Source organism: Tachysurus vachellii, chromosome 1 (assembly GCF_030014155.1).
Source record: "Tachysurus vachellii isolate PV-2020 chromosome 1, HZAU_Pvac_v1, whole genome shotgun sequence".
Lineage (NCBI taxonomy): Eukaryota > Metazoa > Chordata > Actinopteri > Siluriformes > Bagridae > Tachysurus > Tachysurus vachellii.
In genome coordinates this window covers 20,372,083-20,399,224 of record NC_083460.1, presented here as the reverse complement: position 1 = coordinate 20,399,224, position 27,142 = coordinate 20,372,083, and the positions used below count along the sequence as shown (strand labels likewise).

General features: G+C 38.1%; 2 protein-coding genes across 4 annotated transcripts; both read left to right on the top strand.

Moving 5' to 3' along the window:
* The first annotated feature begins 1,110 nt into the window (after positions 1-1,110).
* Positions 1,111-16,692, top strand: LOC132841639 (atrial natriuretic peptide receptor 2-like). The gene is made up of 22 exons (XM_060864059.1): positions 1,111-1,247; positions 3,414-3,546; positions 4,214-4,337; positions 4,639-4,743; positions 4,902-5,004; positions 5,101-5,246; positions 5,455-5,527; positions 6,346-6,490; positions 6,568-6,654; positions 6,902-7,045; positions 7,149-7,270; positions 7,413-7,557; positions 9,659-9,707; positions 9,811-9,921; positions 10,045-10,164; positions 10,264-10,357; positions 10,638-10,725; positions 10,850-10,989; positions 11,358-11,510; positions 14,758-14,856; positions 15,037-15,128; positions 15,786-16,692. The coding sequence occupies exons 1-22, from the start codon at positions 1,154-1,156 to the stop codon at positions 15,888-15,890; spliced, it is 2,472 nt and encodes an 823-aa protein (XP_060720042.1). The 5' UTR covers positions 1,111-1,153; the 3' UTR covers positions 15,891-16,692.
* Positions 16,693-17,904: 1,212 nt separating this feature from the next.
* LOC132841622 (afadin- and alpha-actinin-binding protein-like) lies at positions 17,905-25,771 on the top strand. Of its 3 annotated transcripts, none has more exons than XM_060864046.1 (13): positions 17,905-18,050; positions 18,449-18,545; positions 19,568-19,704; positions 19,793-19,948; positions 20,096-20,206; positions 20,724-20,859; positions 21,395-21,464; positions 21,834-22,005; positions 22,123-22,261; positions 23,113-23,249; positions 24,024-24,197; positions 24,744-24,843; positions 24,924-25,771. In XM_060864046.1, exons 2-13 carry the CDS (start codon positions 18,491-18,493, stop codon positions 24,971-24,973), a joined length of 1,437 nt encoding a protein of 478 aa, XP_060720029.1. In that variant the 5' UTR covers positions 17,905-18,050; positions 18,449-18,490; the 3' UTR covers positions 24,974-25,771. The 3 variants fall into 3 exon arrangements, with proteins under 3 accessions (XP_060720029.1, XP_060720011.1, XP_060720019.1); XM_060864028.1 differs by having other exon boundaries at positions 19,565-19,704; XM_060864036.1 differs by lacking the exon at positions 17,905-18,050 and having other exon boundaries at positions 18,385-18,545; positions 19,565-19,704.
* The last annotated feature ends 1,371 nt before the right edge of the window (positions 25,772-27,142 follow it).

Below are 27,142 nucleotides of genomic sequence, written 5' to 3'. Positions count from 1 at the left end.
TCTCTGCACACCTGTTCCTTGTGTTCATTTTGCTGTCTAATTAACCGTGCCGCTTTGCCTATGGCAGCGCGGAATCCTTGTCATCTGATGTCTTCTGTTATGTCGTCTAATGTCATCTCTTGTTGCGTCCTGTGTCATGTCTTGGTTCATGTTTTGTGTTTTTTATTTAATAAATCCTGTTTTCTTTTACGCTATCCTGCATTTGGGTCTGTTTTATCCCCGCGTCGCTGACAGGTCAGTGTTAAATCTTTAGCTTTGGACTCAACATGGACCCCATGGGACCACATGGGACCCCCTGATATACCCTAATATTATACATTAAAGATGTGGTTTTAATGAGTAATATTATTTAAATGTGTAGCCTTGTGTTTGTATTAGTTGAATATTAGTGCTTGTGCAGGCTGAAGGTCAGTTTCCTCTCCTTGGGTGAGTGGAGGTGACTGTGGATTAGTGTGGGCTCTTTGCCTGATTGAATAATTAGAGGGCTATCAAGGAAGAAAAAAGTGGAGAGCAGTCAGCAGCTGTTTACCAAGTCAGTCTTCACCAAGAACCCACAGTGATGAGCAGTTTCCAATGGCTGTGTACAACATCCTGGCTTTTGTCTTCCTCCTGGTAAGCTTTGTCTTGAAACTTTCCTGTTTTTTCCTGGTGGTGACAGTCGGGATACAATATTCATGTTAGGGAATTCTTTAAGACACAAATAAACTATTTAAGATAAAATCAAAGGATGTATTTTTATTATTTGGTTTTATCTGCTTTGTTGAGTTACTGAGCAAAGCACAGTACAGTAAGTATAAATGATTAAATTGGACAGGTTCTGGCTTTTGTTCCTGTGTCAGGAACACTTGTGGTGAGCATGAAGAGTAGCTTAGTGAATGCGTCTTTGTGTCAAGTATGCTGCCACTGACAGAGCCATAAGGTTTTGCATGCAGAGTCAGCATGAAGGACATTTCCTGCATATTTTCTCTTCTTTCTTGGTTGTTTTATAGTTTGTAAGCTTTATTTCTTTGAATATATATATATATATGATTTATGTGGTATAGATTAACAAAAAAAACGTGTCTAAGCACGAGCCCAATTGATTACTCTTTCATGTAAGTAGCTTTTTTGATATATAGAAGACTTACGATTTCATTAGGTTTCTTTCCAGGTTATGGTAGTTGAATGTTGGCATGACTTGGATAATACTGAATATGACTGCTGGCCAATAACTGATCCAAATGATTACAACATGATCAGCTGTGGAGGTAAGAGTAATGTTTTCAGATAAATTCATTGTATATATCTTCTGAACTATTTGCGGATGATTATTGTTTTACTTATTGTTTACTCTCTCATCTTTCGACTATTGTGAGGTGCAATTTGTGACTACTAAATGTTTCTAATGCACTGTTACAGACTGTATATAAACTCTAGCATACTGTGCCACACCGGTAAGAACCTTAAGAATCTTCTGTTAGTGCACAGATGTATAAGTACGCCAGATAGAAATACCTGAATAAATGCATACCCGCTTCATGCATGCAGAGCAAGCTAAGTGTAACTGCAGGAAAATGGCTAACCTAGTGTATTTTAGTAGAGAGAACATTATCAGGTATCAATCAAGAAGTAAATTAATTTATAAAAAATTTATTTGTTACAAATTTAAAACTATCAAAATGGAAGGTAATTAAAGGTGGGGTGCACAATGTTTGAAAGCCAACGTTGACATTTGAAATCACCAAAACAAAAACGCCTCTAACCCAAATGGGTGTCACCCCAGTTTTTATAGCTCTGCCCCACACATACATATGTAACCCAGGCAACTATTATGGCGGAACCTGTTGGGCCATAGAGCATAGCTGGACGAAGGTATATTTTTATCAATAAATGAACTCAATGAGTAATACTATGGTAATACAAATGTGTTTTTGTAGTACTGTGTGTTGTACCGTGAAAGGTTTAGCACCGTTTCACGCGGAAGATGACATTCAACACCTAGAACCTGAGGCAGCGGTAACGGCAGGTATCCGCCATGTCAATGTTTTAATTGCTTTTGGCAGATGTCAGACATGCGCACTGAACACTCTCTCCGCCGCATATTGACAAGACACACCCCTTTCTGCTCATTGGCTACACATTTGTTTTGTTAGTCGGCCCGTCTCAGTTTTCTGAAGCATTTTTCAAACATCGTGCACCCCACCTTTAATATTTGACTACATTTTGACTACATGTTAAACACATCAAAACAGTCCTGAACATTTTATTTCCATATTAATTAACGACATCAAACTTCCTTATTTCAGTTAATCTGCTTGAGGTTTTACTTGAGGAGGTAAAATGAGCTTGTTTCCTGTACAAGTGCCTATAGAAATTCATCATACCCCTTTGAAATTACTTTATTTGTCATACATCCTAGAATCAAAACTATTAAAAAAATCATTTGCAGCTGTATTTACAAATTGTGCCTTATAACATCAAACTAATGAAAGTGACAGTTCTGAAAATTAATAAAAAACTGAAAAATTAGAATTCCAGGGTTGGAAAAGTTAGCAGACCCCTGATTTAAACTTTGTAGAGACACCTTTTGCCTCAATTACAGCCAGTAATCTCTTTGGATATGTCTGTACTAGCTTTGCACACCTAGATTGAGGAATATTTGCCCATTCTTCCTTCCAGAATTGCTCAATTTCAGTCAAATTGTGTGGTGAGTGGCAGCATCTACTTTCTCTTCAATTCTGACTAATCCCCAGTCCCTGCTGAAGAGGAACACTCTCACAACCTAATGCTGCCACCATGCTTCACAGTAGGTCCGGTGTGTTTTGGTGGTGTGCTGTTTGCTTTTCGCCCAATGTAGTGCTTGGAGTTCAGTCCAAAACAATCAATTTTGGTTTCATCAGACCATAGCAGCGTTTGCGCGATAATATCAGAGTCTTCTAGGTGTGTTTATGTATAGCGCAAATGAGACTGAGTGTGGCACTTTTTCAGGAAGGGCTTTCTTCTTGCCACCCTGTCATACAGGCCAGCTTTGTGTAAAGCTTGTGAGATAGTTGCCACATGCACAGACTGACCAGTCCCAGCCAGAAAGCTTTGTAAGTCCTTTAAAGTTGCCTTTGGCCTCTTGGTAGCTTCTCTGATCAATAGCCTTTCCACTTCTTAATGATGCTCTGTACAGTAAGGTAGAGGTAAATATTTTCAGGGTATGATGACTTTCTATAGCCACTGTATGTCCTTTACAGATATAGCAAGAATTTTCTCTATGACTTTCCATCATTAGAGGAAATTCCTGCCTACTTATCCAAGTAGTTTTCAGAATAAACATATTGAGTTAATATTGTACAAAATTGTGTTCTTTTGTGCCATAAAAGTGAAAATTAGAAATTAGTAATAAGATGAAAATGAATAAGAAAAGTACGAAAACGTTATTTCCACAGGGTTAGAAATGGCCTGGGTGCAGCGTCCTCCAGAGAAAGTCACAGATGGGGAAGAGTTTAATGTTACCTATTCTGTCACAGCCTCAGATTCCTTTTATGAATATGCAGTCAAAAATCACATCTTACATTTCAGGTGAGTCATCTTCATCCATATGTCTATGTATATATTTCCATTTGATTTGCACAATAACGTTAACATTTGAAGGTACAGAATTTAGCACATTAAAACAAATTATAAAAATAAAAATAATAATAATTAAGGGGGGCACAGTGGCTTAGTGGTTAGCACGTTCGCCTCACACCTCCAGGGTTGGGGGTTCGATTTCCGCCTCCACCTTGTGTGTGTGGAGTTTGCATGTTCTCCCATGCCTCGGGGGTCTTTAAACCCATAAAAACCTGTTTCTACATGATATTATCCAAGTAACATTGTTTATTGTTTTGTTAAAGTTTTGTGTTTTAAAGTCTTTTTGTGTATGTTTTTTATGTTTGTTCCTGTTATCTAATGATAGTTAAGTACAGTGTGAGTACACAATACTCCTGTGACTGCTTTCTGTTGAGGATCCAATACCTCCAATAAGTCCCATTCCAATTCCCTATTCCCTGTAACTCTAATCAAATAGAGTGAATGAAATACAAGGTACTCAGAACAACCTCGAATCATGCCCTTATCTGCACCCCCTTTTGAGCACTGATTGGACACTTGAATGAAGAAAACACAGTTTATGTCCTCAAGAACATTTTACAGCATTTAATCAGAGGTCCCTGCATAATGCCAGATTTTTCTTGCATTTCTCTTACAGTAATGCTTCAGAGGCTAAAAGATTTTGTTATGAACATGAATGTCCCTCTAACTGGAACAACGCCAATGAGCACAACTGCTGTGTGTATCATGCCAACATCCATTCATGTCCCCTTGGGCTTATGGTCAGTCAGCCCTTATGTGCTACTCTTAAGCACTGTACTCACTAATCTAATCTAGTCTAATCTAAATCTAGTCAGCTAATTGTGTATAATGTAGTAATATGACTATTACTGAAGAACAATTAAGCCTTTTTCTATCTTTTTTGTTTTTGTATTCTTTAATTTCATGTGTATTTGAATATCAAGAATAAAGCTTAAGCTTTACATTGACAAAAACACACACATTGTAGAGCGACTGGATTAACATTAAGCACTTGAATACGCTAATATAAAAGACCCCATAAGCTGCTTTTTACTGTCACAGAGAGGCAGAGGGATTTGTGGTCCATGGATCCCAGATGACGGCGAAATAGTCACTCATACTGTTTCTAAAGCAGGCAAGATGAGTCAGTTTCTCTGGACCTCAAAGGTAACCAAAACAGCTTCAGTGTCTGTGTTCATTCATGTTTCTCTTACATTTAAATGTAATTCAAAAACAATCTCGATCCACATACGACCGTTATGATATTTGTCAAGTATTCATCATAGGATAATCACAGAAGATCAATTATGATTCTCATTACACAGGTGGTGCTTGTGCACTTGGGAGTCACCTCAGTCATTGCTCATATTAAGGTAGGACAGATGCATGCTGCACTGGAATCCAAGGTGCTTGTCGTTAGCACCCAAGGTTGGTAGTCTTTCCATTCGGTCCTTTATCTTGTTGAGGTAGTAAATTACAAAAAAATGTATCTCAACAGTGTCTTTGTCTATCTCTGTGGGTCAGTGTGTGGAGATGACGTCTGTGAGTTAGAGGAGAGCTGTCTGACATGCCCTGCGGACTGTGGAGTCTGTCCTATGGCCACGTCCATCAGGGTCGCTATCGGACTCCCAGTTGCGCTGATCTGTACTGGCTTTGTCTTAACTGTAGTGGTGAGGAAGCTTAATTAACACTACTCTCAACATACATGCTATTACATTCAATAAATACAGTATTTTTATTCAGAGTTGTGATCAATTAAAAAAAGCATCTTATAGAATACCTGGTATGTCAGCATTAGAATATTATTTGCAATAAAATAGCTGTATTAAAAAAGCTTACGTTCTTTGTTCTAATGATTGCACTTTGACCTCTCTGTAGTGGCTGCAATATCAAAAGCAGAAGATGTTTTGGGATGAGAGTTGGATAATCAATTACAATAATATAATGTTTGGTAAGATCTTCCAGGACTATAATAAATAAATAAAGTTCTCCAGGAACTATCAGTCTGATGAACAGAATTTATTGTATGTCTTAAAGGTGGGGTCTCCGTTGTTTGAAAGCCAATGTTGACATTTGAAATCACCAAAACAAACACGCCCCTAACCCAAAAGGGTCCCACCCTCCGCCTACACATACACATACACACACATGCAACCCAGGCAACTACTGGAAAGAAATGTGTCTTTACCATAGCTGAAGGGAAGAACAATACGATTGCAGATAAACAAACAAGCAAAAATGACACACAAGCATAATCATGCAAAGGACGGCATATATTAGTTCTGTGAAGCAAAGCAAAAACAACGTTACTCACGTTTTTTCCTATCAAGAAGGAAAAAAGCGACCTCTGCGTCCCATCGCAGGCCTTCCCACTCCTTCTGTTCTCTCCAGCGCTGGTCCTACTTCTTGCCTTATCGTAAGCCTTTCTTCGCTTTCTTTCTTTCTTTTTATCCTCCATGTCAATGTTAAAACCACTTTCTGCTAATGTCACACTGAACATTGCACTGAACACTCTCTCCGCCCATATTGACAAGACATGCCCCTTTCTGCTCATTGGCTACACGTTAGTTTTGTTTTTGTTTTGTTTGGCGGCCCAGCACAGTTTTCTGAAGCATTTCTCAAACAACGGAGACCCCACCTTTAATTGGTAGATGAACACACATTATAGCTAAAAAGGCATGGCAGGGAATGTGCTTGCGTGTTTATCAGACTGGTCTGGGTGTAAAATAAAGGTTTCTCAAGATAGTAACAGCTTTGCTGTGCTCACAGGCAAAGCATGCTACATGGGCTTCTGTAGCACAACGAGTTTACAGCCCATAAAGAGCAACTCCAGCATCAGCCGAGCCACAGATGTTACAGTATGCACCGTTGTGAACACCAACTTCAAGCCAGGTTTCATTCAGCCAGGCATCTAGTGAGTAGTAGCAAGTTATTATATTTTCATGGAGTCTCGTGTAAGGTGGAATCCAATCTGCTTGTCTTTCTTGGTAGCGATGGAAGGACTGTAGCTGTGAAACACATCCAGAAGAAGCACTTTACTCTCTCTAACACAATCCGGAAAGAAGTGAAGGAAGTAAGGTGAGTAACCCTTAATGCTTAAGAATCAATAATTTTTTAGTCAGTGAGTTATAGCAGTATAAACAGTATGTAAAGAAGTATGTAAGGCAAAATATGGAATTTCCAAGTCCTTTAAAATAAGAAATGTTAGAATCTGTAAGTCTTTGATTTAGAAATAAAATATTTCTTTCATTCAATATCACATTTCATTCATGGCTCCCTTTGATGCCTATAAGCCTTAATTCACAAACTGGTTGTTCTAAATTAGGGAACTAGATCATCCAAATCTGGCTAAGTTCATCGGAGGCTCCATCGAAGTCCCGTATATTTGCATCATTACCGAATATTGTCCTAAAGGAAGCCTGGCTGACGTCCTTTTAAACGAAGACATCCCTATCAACTGGGGCTTTCGGTAAATCAGCCTTCATTTATTTTACCATCAAATATTTTACTAATGTTAAAATGTTGTACAATAAGTGCTTTTCATCTGTTTCTCTGTTTCTGTTTTTCTTCAGCTTATCATTTGCCACTGATATCGCCCGGGGAATGGCTTATCTCCACCAACACAAAATATTCCATGGACGACTTCATTCTCGCAACTGTGTTGTTGACGATCGCTGGGTCTGCAAAATATCAGGTAAAAAAAAAAAACAATGCAATCTGGGAGAAAAAAAATACACTTTCCATTTTTTTTAGTGTTCTCATTCTATGCTTTGTATGTTCTAAAAACTATGTCTCATGAGTCATGATAAATACCGAATTCCTCCATGATTACACAGACTATGGTTTGATGGCCTACAGAAAAGAGGACTCGGAAGCGTTAAGCAGTACTTTCCACTGTGGTGACCTGTGCCGCATTTACTCTGCGCCTGAAGTTTTGCTGGGTAACGCCAGCACCAACACTGCTACAGCTGATGTGTACAGGTGAGGAATATGCTGTGTAAACTCAACACATACTCCATGGACTACACACTTTATACTTTTGTACTGTTACTGTTACTACATCAACTATACAACTGTATATCTTATACATTGCTTTTTGCACTTTCTTTTTATTTTATTTTTTAGTTCATATTTTTTAATTCTGGTTATTTAAAGGCACAGTCTTTTAATTTTACTGCAAGTTGTATACTGTATATAACTTATATAACTGAGCATGTGACGAAACCTTAAATCTTTGTGACAAAATACGTTGATCAGTTTTACATCAATCGATGGAGATTATATGTATTACTGATATTTCTGATGATTACTGATGATTTCAATCATTAAAGGTGGGGTGCATGATGTTTGAAAAATGCTTCAGAAAATAGAGTCGAGCGACAAACAAAACAAACGTGTAGCCAATGAGCAGAAAAGGGCGTGTCTTTTCAATATGCGGCAGAGAGAGAGTGTTCAGTGCACATGTGTGACATTAGCAGAAAGTGATTGAAACATTAACATGGTGGATACCTGCCGTTACCTCTGCCTCGGGTTCTAGGTGTTGAACGTCGTCTTCCACGTGAAACGGAGCTAAACCTTTCACGGTACAACACACAGTACTACAAAAACACATTTGTATTACCATAGTATTACTCATTGAGTTCATTTATTGATAAAAATATCCCCTCTGTCAGCTGCCCCAGCAGGTTCCGCCATAATAGTTGCCTGGGTTACGTATGTATGTGTGTGCGGAGCTATCAAAACAGGGGTGACACTCATTTGGGTTAGGAGCATGTTTGTTTTGGTGATTTCAAATGTCAACATTGGCTTTCAAACGTTGTGCACCCCACCTTTAATAGGTACTTTTTGACCGGAAGTTTTAAAAATAAACATCATTGCACAGCGTCATTGCACTGCTAGGTGGTGCTGATCCGAAAGCTCGCTATCTAGCTTTTCTTATTTTTTCTGCATGTCTGCATTGGTTTACTTTAAGTTCTCTGTTACTTCCCGCCTCTCAAAAAGTAGACTGGTTACATTAATTTGCCTTGTGTGTACTTGTGTGTGTGGGGCAACCCATCCAGGGATTATCCTACTGATTGTTCCTGAGATTGAACCTCACCAGGATAAAGCGGTTACTGAATATTACATATGAACAACCTTTGTAATATTATCTTTAAACTTTCCTGGGGAATCTGGGTAGCTTGCAGTAGTTTCTCATTAACAATACCAGTCATATACATTTGACTTCATGAGCTAGGAACACCCCCAGGTTGTCGTGAGGTCGGTCACATGACAGGCCCTCGGGGTTGACCCGAGTCAACTAGGTACTGCAGCCGTCTCCTCTTGGAGTCCAGAATGGCATGAACTGGTGGTGTTGACCGTGTTGAAGATGCTGAGTGCAGGTTTATGGAGGGAAGTGTGGAATGACAAGGAAATGCGGTATGTTGATAATAATTGGAGGCGATATGTTACTGGGATGACTTGAGTGCCACCAGAAGCTATTTTGAACGAGCCTCAAGGTTCTGTGAATGCCTCTGTCGGCTTGGAAGGGGCAGTGCAGGTGATGCCGTTACAGTTACCTTTGTAGTAAATAGCAGATTCTTTTGTTCACATTTACATTTTGCTTAAAAACAATCAATTGAATTTACAGACATATACACTATACGTCTGTCACTATCCAAAACTATTACAGTCTTGAGTCAAAATTAGTTAAAGGTGGGGTGCACGATGTTTGAAAGCCAATGTTGACATATAAAATCACCAAAACAAACACGCCCCTAACCCTAATGGGTCCCACCCCTGTATTGGCTACACGTTTGTTTTGTTTGTCAGCCCGACTCAGTTTTCTGAAGCATTTCTCAAACATCGTGCCCCCCACCTTTAAGTATCACTTTTTGAAAATGTATATTTTAAGATATTTATCCGGAAGTATAAGTATTGATTGAAAAAAAAGGCACCATGATTGTACATCTGGCACATTTTATTTGCCAATATATAATTTCTTAGGTAAGCCAGTCCTGTGTACATCCTGGCATCTTATGAAACAAAGGATAAAATGCTGGTCGTTGTGTGAAATCAATATTTTCTTTTCTTATATCTCTAGCTATTCTATCATCTTGGTGGAGATTGCCACACGCAGCGATCTTATCTCAGTAAGTATCGAGGTGTTGAGTAATTAGTATTAGACAAATATTGTAAAACTGTAAAATCAAACTGTAAAAACTTAACTATGTTTTTCTGTTTCTGAAACTGCAGCAGGCACAAACTGAACCTGTGAAGGTTGAGTTCATGTGGCGTCCACCGCTTCCTGAACTGAAAGTCGGGAAGGCAGACAGCGATTGTCCTAATCAAGTGGAGTACTGTGAGGTTTGTTCTAAGGGTTTGTTCTATAAGTGCACAATACTGGGGATTTAAATACATTTCCTTTACTACATGTAAAGATTTGCTCTGTTCCTTTTGGATAAAACTTGTGCATTATCATAACTGTAGTTGATTAAGAAGTGCTGGTCCCATAATATCACCACAAGACCAACGTTTGAGCAGGTGAAAAAGATGCTGGATAAAATGAACCCACACAAAGTCAGTCCTGTTGATATGATGATGAACCTGGTAAGTGTGTAATGAGTCATCATTCACACACCTATATGATAAACATTTGATTTGTTTCAATCTGTAAAGTAATACTTTTATTTTTTTTTGTGCTTCTAGATGGAAAAATACAGTAAGCATTTGGAGGCTATCGTCGCTGAGAGAACCCAAGATCTTCTCCAGGAGAAACAGAAGACAGACCGCCTGCTTTATAGTACATACAGTGTGCTTTCTCATTCCTCCTTCACATATCAAATTAAAACAAGCATGAGGTTCCTAAAGTGACTGGTCATACAGTATGTCTAAGCAAATGCTCTCGACGCCATCTAGTGGAAAGATAAATGCTGCTCTTGTTACTGCAAGTTCAGTATCTCAGACAGCAATACGGTTAAATTAATACCTGAATATATTCATCAGGTTACATTTAATAAAATCTTCTGCAAACAAAGATTAATTCTGAATTGTGAACCATGTGGGGTTTCATTATGTGATAGGTATGCTGCCTAAACCAGTGGCTGATGACCTTAGACAAGGACGCACAGCGGAGGCCCAAAGTTACGCTAGTGCTACTGTATATTTCAGGCAAGTGACACAATAATGAGCGATTACCTCGTGCTGTTAAATAAAGGTCCATGCACTGTACAAGTTTAATCTTTTTATCGTATAATTACATACCCATGCTTTTTTTCTTTCTTCCTTTGGGCAGTGACATAGTGGGTTTCACCCAGCTCTCTGGCTCCAGCACCCCTCACCAAGTAGTCGATTTCCTCAATAAACTTTACACCACTTTTGATGACATCATTGACAACTATGACGTGTACAAAGTAGAGACTATTGGAGATGCTTGTGAGTCTGGTGACAAGAAAATTTGGGCTGTTTTCATCTCTAACCATTTGGCATTCACTAAATTCCAGGGGTTTCGTTACCACAACGTAAATTGGGCGTGTTTCCGGAGGTCTTGGAAAAACGTCCTCTTTCAAAAAAAGAGCATACTACGAAGGACAAAACAGTCATACAGGTAGATTTATTTTAGAAAACAAATAAACAACCAAAAACTACGGTTATGGTTAGGGTTAGGGATAGGGTTAGATTATCAAATAGGCCACGCCTACCCGATGACGCAATATCTGTTCCGCTGTTCTGAAATCCCTGGAAATAAGTGCATCCCCTAAACCATTTGAGACACCATTCCTAACTAACTTTTTTTTTTTTAGATATGGTAGTATCTGGTGTACCAAATGAGAACGGCATCAATCACGCTGGTGAAATTGCCAGCATGGCCTTGGATTTAATCAACGTTTGCCATGCGTTTAAAATCCCACATAAGCCTACTACGCAGCTGAAGATCCGAGCCGGCATACACTCAGGTCAGCATACTGTATGTTACATAATAATAATAACTCCTTAAATTGCCTCCACAACAGAATTTATACTGATCTTATACTGCCTTGTAGAATCCATTGTGACTCACTGTTTTATGTCTATATAACTAGACAACATGCACAAAGTACTGTTATGACATATCCTCATGAACATCTACAAAAATCATTATACAACACCGTACCACACCCTTACTATCACTGGACTGATCCGTGTTTACATTGCTTTGGGACGGTTAACATCTAACATCAACCATTCTTTTGTTAATTAAATGCTTTTTCTGTTTTGTTATGGGTTTGTTTACTGGTCTTTTACTGGTAAAACTGGATAATTTTACCTTTGCATGTCAGAGAAAAAGTTTACCGTCACACAATCGTCTAATCAGCCAATCGTGTGTCAGTAGCACATGCAGACAGTGTAGCGATTTTGGCTCGCAAAGCAAGGTAAATATTTATAAGGAATTATAACGTGTTATAGTGACTCCTAAATATTTTAACATAAGCTGAAATTGATGGTAATGGAATTAACGTTACACTTATTTGGTCTGTGCGTCCGGTGAACAGGCCGTATAACCTTTATTAATTCTATGAGGGCGCTATCTTCCCTTTTTCTTTATACCGTAATTTCAATTAAATGAACTTAATAGAGCATGTAGTTCAGACCAGATGTTGCAGGTACCTTACATTTGTGAGCGATACTCAGAGACAATCACTTGTGGAACAAAAATATGGCGTTTAATGAAAGAGACAAACACAACATAAAACTAACTACACGAACAACAAAAGAAATAGAGAAAACAAAGATGAAAATAAAACACACAAAAGGAATTGAAAGTGGGGAAAGGGAGGAAGAGACTGGAAAGGAAGAAATTAGAAAGGAAGGAAAGGAATGGCAAGCTTAGACTACAAAATTAATCACACCCTAACTGGGAAATCGTCACAGAAACTTAAATTTACCTTAAGATTCGATGCGAGATTCCTACTTGAAATACGCATCTAAATTGATTGGTAAAGGGAACGGTTACTTGCATTGGCTTGCTGCACAAGAGTCCGGATGCAACAGAGAAATCTCTGAAGAGTCAGTTAGCGTGGGGTCAGATGTTCTTCCAAGTTCTCCAAGATCAGAGCAGTTGTTGTTATTGGAAGTGAAGCTTGCTGGAAGTTCCTTGAAGGAAGATGGAGTCGTCTCCAAGCTGTTCCGAAAGACTGACCACGGATTGGTGGTGTTTGTGACAATTTAAAGGTCCCGAACTCCACCCATCTTTGGGGACATGGCCAATACTACGGCCCGGGTTTCGGAGGGAAAAACTCTCTTTGTTTCAGGTGTCTGTGGGTGTGGTTTAGCTATCAAACTTTTAGATAACTTTAAAGTTTTTATCCAAGGTGTATTAAGATGGTATAGCGCCTTTCGTGCTCAAATAAAATACACCATTGATTGAAAAATGAGTAACTGATAATTTTGTGGTCATTTGGATACTAAACATGAAGGGGAATGATGGTATAAAGGCATCGGTACATTATATACACAGATCAGTAATCAAAGTGTAACTGATGTTACTACGATATTGTGTTCTGATAAAGGAGAAAGAAACAAAAATGAAACACAAAACAAAATGCATTTGCATTAGGGAAGTGAAAAACATAATTTTGTATACATCCTGACATCAGACCTTAAAAGGACATACAGCTTTAGAACAAGTATACATTAACATGCCAGGATGGGTAATCAAAGTATAACTGATGTTAATCCAGTGTTGTGTTCTGATACCTAAATAAAATACACCCTTTTCAGGAAAGTAAGGAGCAAGTAATTTTATGTCAGGCAAGCCTTAACAGAAGAAACACATTACAACAGGGTTATAAGAATAAGAATCTTAGAGTATCTTATCTACTTGTTTTATTAGTAAAAGGAATGTCCCATTGTGTTGTGTGTGTGCGTGTGTATGCGTTTGCAGGGGAGTGCGTGTGTGTGTGTGTGTGTGCGCGCGCGCGCGTGTGTGTGTCTGGTTGAGGTCCCTATGAGTTCAATCAGAGAAACAGCGTGGTCTTATCTGGTCTTTGTGTAGGATCCCAGACCTCCTGGAGCCAGGTGTGTGTGACTCTGTGGAATGTGGCCCTCAATAAAATCGTAAAACTGGGTTGCTCATTGGTTGATTGAAGAGTAGATGCCGAAGTTTAGGGTGCCTAGGATATGAAATCTAAATGACTTGTACCAGACGCTACAACAGAATAATTGATCATTCTTATAGAAATCGTTCAGTTAATATTCATATTCAACACCAGAAGGGGCAGTGGTGGCTCAACTGGTACAAGGTTCTGGGTTGTTGATTGGATCAGGATCAGGGTTCAAGCCCCAGCACTGCCAAGCTACCACTGTTGGGCCCATGAGCAAGGCCCTCAACCCCTCCCTGCTCCAGGGGCGCTGTATCATAGCTGCCCCTGCACTCTGACCCCAACCTCCTCAGTTGGGGCATGTAAAGAAAAAGATTCCACTGTGCTGTAATGTAAATATGGTGATAATAAAGGCATCTATGCCCCGTTCTATAAGAATTGGGGGAAATTATTGGTGCTGGTTTGAGTATTTAAGAAGCAAATCTCCTGGGATTTTGATGCACAACGGGATCTTGAGTTTACACAGATTATGTGAGGTTTTTCCGACTTTCCAGTGTCTAGTTTTGTTGAGACAATGAATGCCCGCTGCAGCCTCAGATTCCTGTTCTTACAGTAGCTGACATTTTGTATTCCGCTGCTGTAGCTCATCTGCCCCAAATTTCTACATCTTATTTGTTTTAAGATATTGTTCTGCTGATCACTGAGAGGTCGATCTGCTCTGGCCAGCTCCAGAGCAAAGTCTTTCCTCTCTGTCTCTCCAGCCTTTTGCTAGAGATTGTTGTGTGTAAAAATCCTGGAAGATTAGCAGTTTCTAAAATACTCAAACCAGACCACTGATGATTAGCAAAAGCTCTTGACCTTTGAAAGTGTGCCTCCATGGGAACAAAATCAGACCCAAATTCATAGGTATGGGATAAGGATCCGGCACACATGAGGACACAAAAGAAACAAAAGTACACAACACAAGACAAACAAACCCTGCCGGAATGCCCCCTGGTGTTCAGGCAGGGAATTGTCCAAGTCATCATGACATCTGTATGATTTTATGCATTGTGATGAGCGATTGCTCTTCGAGGGACCGGTGAGTGTATGTACTGAAAATGTTAGTATCTCTCTTTTACAGGGCCTGTAGTGGCTGGAGTGGTTGGCACCAAAATGCCACGCTACTGTTTATTTGGAGACACTGTGAACACAGCATCCCGCATGGAGTCTACCAGTGAAGGTAACCGAAACAGGAGTCATTGTTCAACACACACGACTGCCATTTTAGACTATTTCTATAATCACCTCTATAATCAATTTCTATAATCACTTTTTTAATCAGTTTAATAAGATTATAATACTGATATTTTTCACCGTTCACAACAATACTTTTGCGTTGTCACTCTCATGCACATTGCAGCTTTAAAGATTCAGTGCAGTGAATCTACAGCTGATCTGCTGCACACTTTAGGAGGATATGTTCTGGTCTGCCGTGGCACTCTGAATGTGAAGGTAACGTACATGTAGCATCCGACTTTCACTGATTTTATGGGTCTGATAGAAGGAAGATTTCTATTCAGTATTTGTTTATGGTGCGAATAAAAATTCTCATCAAAATAATGCAGCTCTTTAGCTTTTGCTTGTTGTTTGGCAGCAAATCAATATAATCAGTACAATATTAATAGAAATTCTGAATAGAATTATGTTCTAAATAAAAAAAAGTCTGCAATGTTATTTGTAAGTTGATTTCATTGATTAGGGATTTATTTTAAGAGCGGTCCCAAGATTAGTACTGCATTTGACATAAGGTCATAAAGAAAATTTTTAAATAGATGAATATAAGTGTTTAATTTAGACCAATAGACGTAGATTTGCTTATTAGCATCTATCAGACAGATCAGATACAGATCAATGTATTAAAGAAGAAATTATACATCATTCATTACAGTTACATGGCTGGCTTGTTGCTTACAAAAGATAAACATGGAAGCATTTTTTCCTCCCACTTTGAAGCTAAAATGTACAAAAAGACTTCATTCCATGTGCCGAATTCCCACGTTTGTGTTCAGTCAAACGCAGCAAAAAATCTGATTTTTCAGCTGAAGAATTAGATCTTGCCTTCTTCTACAACTGTAATTATTATTACTGCTCTTCTGTCTGTTCTTACAGGGCAAAGGAGACATGACAACCTGGTGGCTGGAAACAAAAAGGGGCCCCACAGAACTACTTCATGATGAAGAGCCACAGAAAGGGCCAGTCCCAGTTAGCAACTAAACACACAAGTTATATTCGCTGTTGTGTTCTGTATTGGTCTGATGATTATGTAATGTATTGTACTCTAATCTGTATTCATGTGATTTATTAATCCAAACTGTGAGGTGATGTTCGCATACTAGAAGTATCGATTTTGAATAATCACCATGCTTTAGATCGGTTGTTGTTTTGTCAAAATGTTATTCATTATGATCATTTAATTATTTATTTTTAAAATATACTAGCTAGCTTTTTTTTTTTTTTTTTTATTTTACTTTTTTTTTTTTAAATTTTAAAAAATGAGCCACATTTCTTTGTGCCGTCATGCATTTAGAAGCAGTTTTCCAGTTTTCAATAGTTGCTAAACATGTTTTGTAAATATATGTGGTTGTTTATTTGCCTGATTGTTAACTAGGACATACATATATAAAGTACTGTGCAAAAGTTTTAGGCAGGTGTGAAAAAACACTGTAAACAAAGAATGCTTTCAGAAATATAAATAATGAGTGTTTATTTCTGTCAATTTACAAAACTTACTTTACTACCTTTTGCCTTCAAAACAGCATGAAGTGATGGCATGGCACCCACAGAGCCCTGATCTCAACATCATCGAGTGTGTCTGGGATTACATGAAGAGACAGAAGGATGTGAGAAAGCCTACATCCACAGAAGATCTGTGGTTAGTTCTCCAAGATGTTTGGAACAACCAGCCGAGTTCCTTCAAATACTGTGTGCAAGTGTACCTAGAAGAATTGCTGCTGTTTTGAAAGCAAAGGGTGGTCACACCAAATATTGATTTGATTTAGATTTCTCTTTTGTTCATTCACTGCATTTTGTTCATTTATGAAAATAAATGTTTAACACAAGTATTGTGCTACAGCTTGTTGATAAAAAAGGTGAAATGACCAATTGTTATTATTATTGTATGCTATTGTATTTCCAATAATAAAATGTTTTGATCTAAGTTTTAGACTATGCTATATAACTATACAATGTTACACAGATGGTATAATAATAATAATAATAATAATAATAATAATAATAATAATAATAATAATCATAATCATAATTTTTATTATTAATTTATTTATTTTTATTTAATAATCATCTGAGTCTTATATCATCTCAGTCCTGCTACTGAAAAACACTGGTCTGAACTGAAGAGTTTGAACTTCACACTAAAACCATAAAGGATCCTAAAGTGTAGAGGAGTGGATCAAAATTTCTCTTCACTTCACCTTATTTTCCACTTTTTGCTTTATTTTTCCATATTCAATATACACTACATGGCCAAAAGTGTATGTGAACACCCAACCATCACAATCATATGTAGTTCTTCCACAAACCTAGAAGCACACAATTGTATACACAATTGAACTGGAACACCGACTGAACCCCAGAGCTGAACAGTGTCTGATCTCACTAATGATCTTGTAGCTGAATGAACACAAATCCACACAGACTCTAACGTTTCAAATTCGTCACATATAGATTACGACATGCTTTAGGTTTTCGCATATTATTATGAGCCTGGGGTCAGAGTTAGTACGGCTCCCCTGGAGCAGGTGAGGTTAAGGGCCTTGCTCAAGTACCCAATGTTGATGTCTCATCAGCTTGTGGGCTTCAACCCCGACCTTCTGATCAGTAACCCAAAGCCTTAACCACTGAACCATCACATCCTCACATCTAGTGGAAATCCTTCTCAGAAGTGTAGAGCTTATTATAATAAATGTAAATAATATATAATATTATCAACCTTTGTTGCTCCCAGCGACCCTGTGCAGGATAAACAGTACAGGAAATGGGTGAATCCTTAATAGTATAATAAAAATACTAATAATGATAAACGGGCACTTTTTTTTGTTTGAATTTTATTTTTTTCTGTAATGTGTAGAAATGGTATTTTCCTCTACATTATCTACAGTCAAAGCGATAGGTGGAAGAGAGAGACGACCAATGACGCGCCTGCTGTTCGTGGCCACAAGGCGCAGACGCTCAGTTTATCTACAGTACAGCGCAGTTGATTCTCCGTCCATCAGCTGTTGAAGTCTACAGTATATGCGTAAATGCGTCGGTGTTTTTCCTGCTTTTCTGCAGACTGCGTGTGAAATCTCCGTCCCTGTCGTCTGCTCCAGGGTGGTGGATCATGCTGTGGTTCTCCGTTGCTGAAAAAAACAAGAAGTATGTGAATGCATCATAATTCATATACGACCATAGACTGTTTGGTCAAATTGCGCATGATCCTTGATTACATCAACACGTAGCCTACAGTTAGTGTTTAAATAATAATAAGCTGTAAATGTTCTGTTTTTAGAGGTTTGTAGGCTATGTCGCAGAAACTGGTCTCGTTTCCATGTTCTCCTTGACCTGATTTTTAGGGATGAACACGCACATCTCACATATTCGTGTGGATTAACGGCGGGTTTTTTGCGCATTTTCATTTTTGCGCCGCTCGTTTAATCTGTAAAAAATGCTGTGCTGACTTCTTCCAGATCAGATTGTGCTATACATGTCTTCTTGTAACTGACTCTTTAAATGCTGTGCTTGTTTTTAACCTATCTCTTTTTTGTGCTTGACAGAGCATTAACACCACCATCACTTAATTATTGTGTCTTGGATTAATGTGGATGAACTTTGGTACACTGAAGCCTGAGACAATAACAGATTCATTGTTTGGTAATATAATGATAGAATATTCTTATAAATACAGTACTATGTATGTGTGTTATGTTGTTTAATTATGGCACATTAACGTAAACACTCACCATCCATTTTAATAGGAACATCTGTACATGTGATGGTTCATGTAGTTAGGGTATAAACTGATCGTGTGACGTGGTGTACGTCTGTAGGTCAAGAGCTTCGGACAGTGTTCACGTCAAACATCAAAATGAAGAAAAATGTGACTTCTGTTAACTATGGCATGGTTGCCAGTGCCAGATGAGCTTGTCTGAGTGTTTCAGAAACTGCTTATCTTTAGATAAAAGGAAAAAAAAACTCTGTGGGGGGAATTGGCTTGTTAAGATGTTAAAAAAAATCTCAGCTTGCACAAAACTTCAGTGCTTGAGGTGGATGAGCTACAACAGCCGAAGACCATGTCAGGTTTGACTTTTTTCAACCAGGAACAGGAATCTCCCATCTATCATGGCAACAGACTCATCACAAAAAAAAAATCACCTGGATATTTTCCCAGTGTGGGTGAATCTTGGCCTTGTAGGTACATGATATTATACACCGTGTGACTGCCACATGATTAGACATTCTGCATGAACGTTCATTTGTACATATTCTTAATAAAGTGAACGAAGAGTGTACGTTATCGTAATGACTGTTATGGATTTAATGCGATTTTATACAGTTTCTATAAGAACATCAGCATTTTTCTTCTGCATAGCCAGTCAGTCTCATGACCATGACAAGACTAAAAATAATCTTGAAGTGCTATTTAAAACACGGCTGTGTCTCCTAACCTCAATTAAAGGTTGTCACATGGGTTGCCTTCACCTACATCCCTTTATCATGATTATAATAAAGGATTTATTATAATAAAGGATAAAAAGGTACATTTAAATATATATAATTCTTAAAAAAGTTTTAAACCTTTAGTATTATGTGACACACTTCTAGATTGTTGTTTACAAAATACAGAGAACAATAATTTAAACTTGTTTTTTTTTTTATTCTTATTTGTTCAGAAGACATAAATCTCACGATGCCTCCGGCGAGACCATACAGCCAAGCTATAAGACCTCCTCTGCCTTTTAGAGCTTACAGCCGTTCCAGTGTCTTCTGTACAGAGGAAAATGTCTCCGAGTGCATGCAATACATTGATAAGGTGAGTATAGTAAACACATTAAAAAGATGAATATTCATATACAGTAGATTCATGTTTTATTAAACTATTCTATCTTTTACATCCACAGGAGCTTTTATCTCTGGGTTTGCCGTCGATCTTCTACGACTCAAATAGTAATCAAGAACTTGATATCATTTTGACTCTTAACACCTTGTATGATCTTCTGCAGCTTAATCACTTTGCTGTCGGAAATGTGGACGAACACGAAGCGACACGGCTTAAGGTCTAAAGTGGCTTTAAAGCGACTCTGCTTTAAAGTCTAAACTTTTTTGTAGATAGGAAGAAAAGTTTAGTTTTAAAATGTTCGGTCACGAGTCATCTGTGTAACTCCGTTACGTCATCTCTGTCGTGTACGTCTTCCCTTTTCTAGGACCAGCTCGAACTTTCCGTGAAAGAAAACGGCAAATTATGTCAACGAGAACAGCAGTTAGAAAAGAATATAAAGGCTTTACAAAGATCTTTGAAAAATGAAAAAAAGGAGGTAAGGAAGTTAGCTATGAATAGGAGAGTAGTCATTTCAGCTCTATGTATTTCCAATATACATAGACGGCCTGCTTTTAAATAATTCACAGTAATTCTTGATGTACGGTTCTGTGTAAAAGTCTTGTGGTAAGAAATTTCCTAAAATTGCCTTGAAAACAGAGAAAATACTTTATGTATTTTCTACATAAAATATAAATTGAATAACAGCACTCAACTAGGGGATGTGTTAGCCTAGTGTTTAAGGTGTTGGGCTAACAATTGGAAGGTTGTGAGTTTGATTCCTACGTCCACCAAGCTGCCACTGCTGGGCCCCTGAGCAAGGCCCTTAACCCTCAATTGCTCAGTTGTATAAAAATGAGATAAAATGTAAGTTGCTCTGGATAAGTGAGTCAAAGAAAGTCAATATTTGGTGTCAGATTTTTTGGCTAAAAGTGATCTTTGTTTTTTACCACAGACTTTGAATCTTTTTGCACAGTGCTGTATGTCCTAGTAACGGTGTTATAAATGTCCGACAGGTTCAGAAGCTTCGGAACATCGTCGCAAGCCGTGCCACACAGTACAACCACAGCATGAAGAGGAAAGAAAGAGAGTTCAACAGGCTTAAAGAGCACCTCAGTCAGTTACTCACAGACAAGAAGGACATGAAACAGAGTATGGAAATGTTATGTTGTTATTCTGTGCTCTTTTATTTTTTATTTATTTTTGTGTATGCATATAGAAGTGTGCTGGAACGGAAAAGAGACCCTGGCTGATCGTACCTGGATGTCGATTATTAGGATCCAGGAACTGCTTTATTGACTTAAAACAATACTGAACCAACAACAAGACTTGGCCATAATACAAATCAAATGAAACACAATTAACGAAGACACGACTACTAAACGGATACCTGATAAACATAATAGTGTCACACCGTTCACGTACAAAAAAAACAATGACACGTAAAAAAGTGCTGGTATATATAAAAAGCAGGCTATTGCAAAAAAAAAAAAAAAAAAAAAAACAGCACGCCCTCTGGTGGTCTGGCAGTGAACTGTCCCAGGAGTGTGTGCCTGTGTTGAGTAGAATAGACCTCAAATGAGAGAGAGAGAGAGAGAGAGAGAGAGAGAGAGAGATACAGATACACCCTACAATCAGGGGAAAAAACAAGAAACATTAATGCATGTATGTTTCTGCTCTCTATCAGGGATGGAGGTGTTGAATTATTTTGAGAGGTCAGATGACAGTCTGAGGAAAACTGGAAGAGCAGATACAAGGTTGGTTTTTTCTTTGTATTTAAATGGCTGGACTAAAAAACAAGCTGTGTTACTGTAATATTGTATTTTTAGCTCGAGGCAAGGCGCTTTCAGTTTTATGCTGAATGTATTTGAACTTGATCGCATCCCCAACAGGTAGAACTGTCAGCATGGTATGTGAATTGTGCCTCTGAGAGCTCGACATAAGTTCAGAAATTATTCCTGACCAGACATTTAAAGAAATATAGTCAAGATAAGTGTATAACTGATGGCCTAAACGAATGCACCTTGAACCTGACCATCAGCTTACAAACATGATCCTTGTCCTTATATCAGACAAAATGGATTTTACTTTTCTTCTGTTCATTTGTCATTCATTTTCCTAATCAGACATGAAAGTGAAGTGTGCAGGACTCTTCTGAACGAGTTTGATAAACGCCAGCGGGAGCTGATGTTGGAAAATTTTGAGTTGAAAAAAGTGCTCCAGCAAATGAAACAGGAAATGGTGATCATGTTAAGTCCAAAGGACCGCATTCAGAAACAGGAGAAATTCACAGATCAGGTCAGTCGATTAGACGCATTATCCTCCAAATTCAATCGGCTGTCAAATTCAGTGTTAGCTTAATCATTTTTATTTGTTGTTCTTGGCATGTTGTCTCTCATAACTATGGATTCCTAGCAATTAGCTGATGAAGAAGAGACTTCTTTTAATGGGACTTTAGAGATGTCATGTGAGCACGCTCGTGAGAAGCTTACCAACAGCATTCGGCAACAGTGGAGAAAACTGAAACATCATATGGAAAGCCTTGATAATAAAGGTATACTTGAGACACCTAAAACATATATTATATGGCCAAAGGTTTATGGACAATCTTAACAGTTTCCCTTCACTGGAGAGACACTAAGAGACACAAACCCTGTTCCATCATGACAATGTCCCTGTGTACAAAACCCAGAGCTTCATGAAGACATGGTTTGTTAATGTTGGAGTAGAAGAACTTGAGTGTCCTGCACAGAGCCCTGACTCTGACTCAACACCACTGAACACCTTTGTGATGAACTGGAACCCCAGACCTCCTCACACTTACATCAGAGTCTGATCTCACTAATGATCTTGTAGCTGAATTAACAGAAATCCACACAGTCACAATCCAACTTCTAGTGGAAAACCTTCTCAGAAAGTGGAGCACATTATAACAACAAAAGGGAAATAAATGTGGAATGGGATGTTCAGCAAGCACATATGGATGTGATGGATAGATGTCCTCAAGCCTTTGGCCATATAGTCGACTTCCTCACTGATAAGCCATGCAACATTAAATCCACCTGTTTCAAGTCATCACCTGATTATTGTGTGCTTCATTGTGGTGAAGGAGAATGACCCCATCCTCAAGAGTATGGATATGATAAATCTTATACTTTGGTCCTTCACAATTAAAAGATCTTAACCAAATCAGACACCTATGGGAGATATTGGACTGATGCACTCAGTACCACAGCAAAAGAGTTCCACAGACTTGTAGAATCGATGGTAAAGCCATAAGATCTGATGTTCATGGCTGCTCAACACCTTTTGCAGACACTCTGTTGTATTTCCCTTTAATTTGGAACCTGTTTGTATAATAAAAATAATATTCACATTTTGATATCTGGACCATTTGTTTTGCAGCATTTGTTTTGCAGTTAGGAAAAGGGGTCAGTGAGGAGATGATTTCTAAACAGGTCCATCAGGAAGAAACAGAGAAACTCAAAATGGAGATCCAGCAATGCATGGACTTTATTCAAACTCAGCAGCAGCTCCTGCAGGTGAAAAGCTACACCATCATATGATGCATTTAAAGGTGGGGTTTCCGTTGTTTGATAAATGCTTGTGCGCATGTGACATTAGTAGAAAGCGGTTTTAGCATTGACATGGGGGATAAAAACAAAGAAAGAAAGCGATGAAAGGCTTACGATAAGGCAAGAAGTAGGACCCGTGTTAATATAGGATCAGCTTTCCAGCGCTGGAGAGAACTGAAGGAGCAGGAAGTTGGCGCATATTCACAGATTGGAGTTTCCCGAGTCAATAACTCCTGAGCTAAACGCTGTCACTACACAAATAACACCTCTTTTCTATCGTAGTATTGTAGAGAGGCAGCTACAACCGCGTTTTGCTAGTAACAGCGTTTAGCTCAGGAGTTATTGACTCGGGAAACTCCAATCTGTGAATATGCGGCCAACATTACTTAAGACGCCGAGTTCGCTTTTTTCCTTCTTGATAGGTGAGTAACGTTGGTTTTGCTTTGTTTCACAGAACTAATATATGCCGTCCTTTGCATGATTATGCTTCTGTGTCATTTTTGCTTGTTTGTTTATCTGCAATCGTATTGTTCTTCCTTCAGCTATGATAAAGACACATTTCTTTCCATTAGTTGCCTGGGTTACGTATGTATGTGAGGGCGGAGCTATCAATACAGGGGTGGGACCCATTTGGGTTAGGGGCGTGTTTGTTTTGGTGATTTCAAACAACGTAGACCCCACCTTTAATAGATAGGGAAATTAAATTCATCTTTAACTTCTGCGTGCTTATGTAATCAATAGCAACAGCTAAATACTCAGTGTGATGAAGAGACTGCAGCCGTCCTGAACGACTGCTACATGTTAGAAGAGAAGGAGCGCTTGAAAGAGGAATGGAGGACTTTCGAGGAGCAGAGGAAGAACTTTGAAATGGAAAGGAGGAGTTTCACAGAGGCAGCTATCAGATTGGGGCATGAGGTTAGTTCATTTGAGGAATATCAATAGTTTTAACACTGAGATTTAGACCTCAGTCATCATTATGTATTTACAGACTACACTGACAATTGCACAAGGTACTTAATTATAGGGAAAACAATTAAATTCAATTCAATTAAATTTTAAATTAAAACAAAAACTAAAATATGCTATTTACTATTCAGACCTTCAGCTAGTGCAGTATGAATGAGCTCAGGTGCATCCTTAGCTTGGATTACTAGATATTGACATGTCTCTAGAACTTGACTTAGGTACTGATATGAATCCATGAAGGTGTTGGTCAGATAACCTTTCTGGTTCAACTCCTAAAACCTAAACATGTGCTTTTTCTACAGATTTAGACGTCCTTTTACTTCCACTATGCATTAGTAAGGGAACGATAAAGCTTTGCATGTACCGTGTGTGGTTTATTGTTTGTAGTTTTATATTGGGTAACTTTTCAAGAATTGTTTCGGATTCATTTTTTTTTTACATATTGTAAAATGTAAAGTGTTAAAATATATAAGCTTGGATGGTTTTCTTTTCTAGAAGAAAATGTTTGAAGAAGATCGAGCAACCTGGCTAAAACATCAGTTTTTGAACATGACGTTCACTGAGCAGATGAGGTCACATAATGTCATATCAGAATGTAAGTCCTTGGCTTTATATTAAGGCAAGCGTCTGTATGTATATGTATATTGTCCCAAATATGTTACTTTTTTATTACAGATTCTGGTCAAGAACAGAAACACATATCGGCGCCTAAAACGCCACTCTAGCATCGTGAATAAAGGGCTAGCGAGGTCATCTAAGGGACGTACAAACTGCACAGAAGACCTTGACTAAACAAGAGCAAACATATAGAGTGATTATAGGGTGATATTTATCTCACGGATTCATGTGGCGTTGGCAAAGGTGGCTTACATTTGGCATTCGGTGTCATGCTTTGCTATGGTTTTGGTAAGGTACAGTATGATCTTTAGGAGAAGCTGCATAAACAAACACCTTGTTGGTTTACTGTTTTTAATGAACCACAGTTCTATATGATAGAAGATATAATTCCCGTTCAAGTGCTTTGGTTACATAGAAGATATAATTCCCGTTCAAGTGCTTTGGTTACATTGTACAACATGTGCAACAATTTAATGCTTAAGTGCAAAGCAGTAACTTGCGTATCTTGTTCAGTGCATACTGTTTACATATTATTAACTAATTATTAATATGATTTTAAAGGCTCTTTGAAGGCTAGGAACTGCCATATAAAATAGATAATAGAGACACACCTTTGTAAGCATACATCACATAAAATCACTAATTTTTCTGTTGGGTTAATAATATACAGTAGGAATTGTTTGCGATATAATTTGATTTATAATTCATTTATTTCAGCTTTAAGCTCATTAAATAAATTCATATTTTTGCGTGTTTAAGATGTATTTTAGTGTTTATAGTAATCGACTTTATTAGTTGAACTTTTACTGATAAGTTCTTTGAAATGTCTAGAGCACAGTTCCTATGAAAAGTTGAAGAAATAATCATATGGATATACTGAGAAATAAACTTGTTTTTTTTTTTAATTGGTATTCAGTTTTGTCATTAAAACGCTCATTAAAAATTTATCATTAAAAAGCACAAAGGTTTTCAGCGAATTAGAAAGGTTTTATAACCTATATCAGCGGTATTCAACTAAAATTTAAAGAGGTCCAGTAAGAGGACCTCCGTAAGATCATAATGTCTAACTAGTTAGTGTGATATATATTTAAGTAGCCTAGTAGTTGTTTCAACATCTGCAAGCAATCAATACCTGACTGTCAAATCAAATAAATTCAGTACAAGTCAAAAACCTTTTGACAATATTTATTGTCACGTAACATAGAACTTAACATATGTATGATTGTAGACATGTATAACGTTCTCTTATTAAATAAATAAAAGTAGGGCTACATTTCAAAATAAGAGAAAATAAATAAAATGTGAAAATTGTGCATGTTTAAATAAAGTGTTTAACTTTCCCTTTTATATCTCAGTGAGAGAACTGAGCTCTAGCTTGGCTTGGAAGGATGTTAAACCTGGGCTTGAATGGAGTCAGGGCCGCTCGCATACAGTACACATGTGGAGGTGCTCATTAGTGACCCTGAAATATTTAGTTTTGATTATGTTTATTGTAGACTCGCAGTTGTATGTAGAGCCAAACATGGTCAGGATGTATAGGGCTACTTTCGTCAGACCTGGGAAAGCTGTCTTAGGGACGCTGTCTTCAGATTTGAGCGGATATTTTTGTTCAAAACCTTTATGTTTTGTCTCATAATGGTGTTTCACATTGCCACTTTTAATATGAGACACACTGTTTTAGTGTGAAGTGTGAACAGAAATTAATCTGTCTATTCTGGATTAAATGCTCTATTTTCGCTGTCCACTTTTCTTCTTTTGGAGAGCGCCATTTGTTCTTTATTCTCCCTTTCTCCGTCTCACTCGTCTGTTTCCTTTTGATTGGCTAAGTGGTATCACGTGGGATGGCTTAACTCGCATGCAATTGGTCTGTGCTTTTCCACTACCGTAAATATTGCAAAAGCTGCACCGCTTAAATTAGAAGCGCCCCGTCAGGTTTTACATCATAACCTTTTGTTTTGGCTGTAGGTCCGGGTCCGTAATGGGCAGCTTCTGGGTCCGGACCATAGATATATACACTAGATGTCGCCTTGTATAGGGCAGTACGTTGGAACGAATGCGTCAACTGAGCCGCCATCTTGGTACGGGGGACCCCCTCCTCTTAATGCATTAGCGTCAATGTAGGCAAAGATATAGAATCACCATAAATCGTCATGAATGCTATTTTCTAGTTTTTTTTGGTCGTTCCAAAGATCAGACATGTGTTTATCATTAAGTCCAGAGAAAATTTAAGGTTTTGATATCAAGATAATCTTTTATATTGTGAAAATAGACTTTTT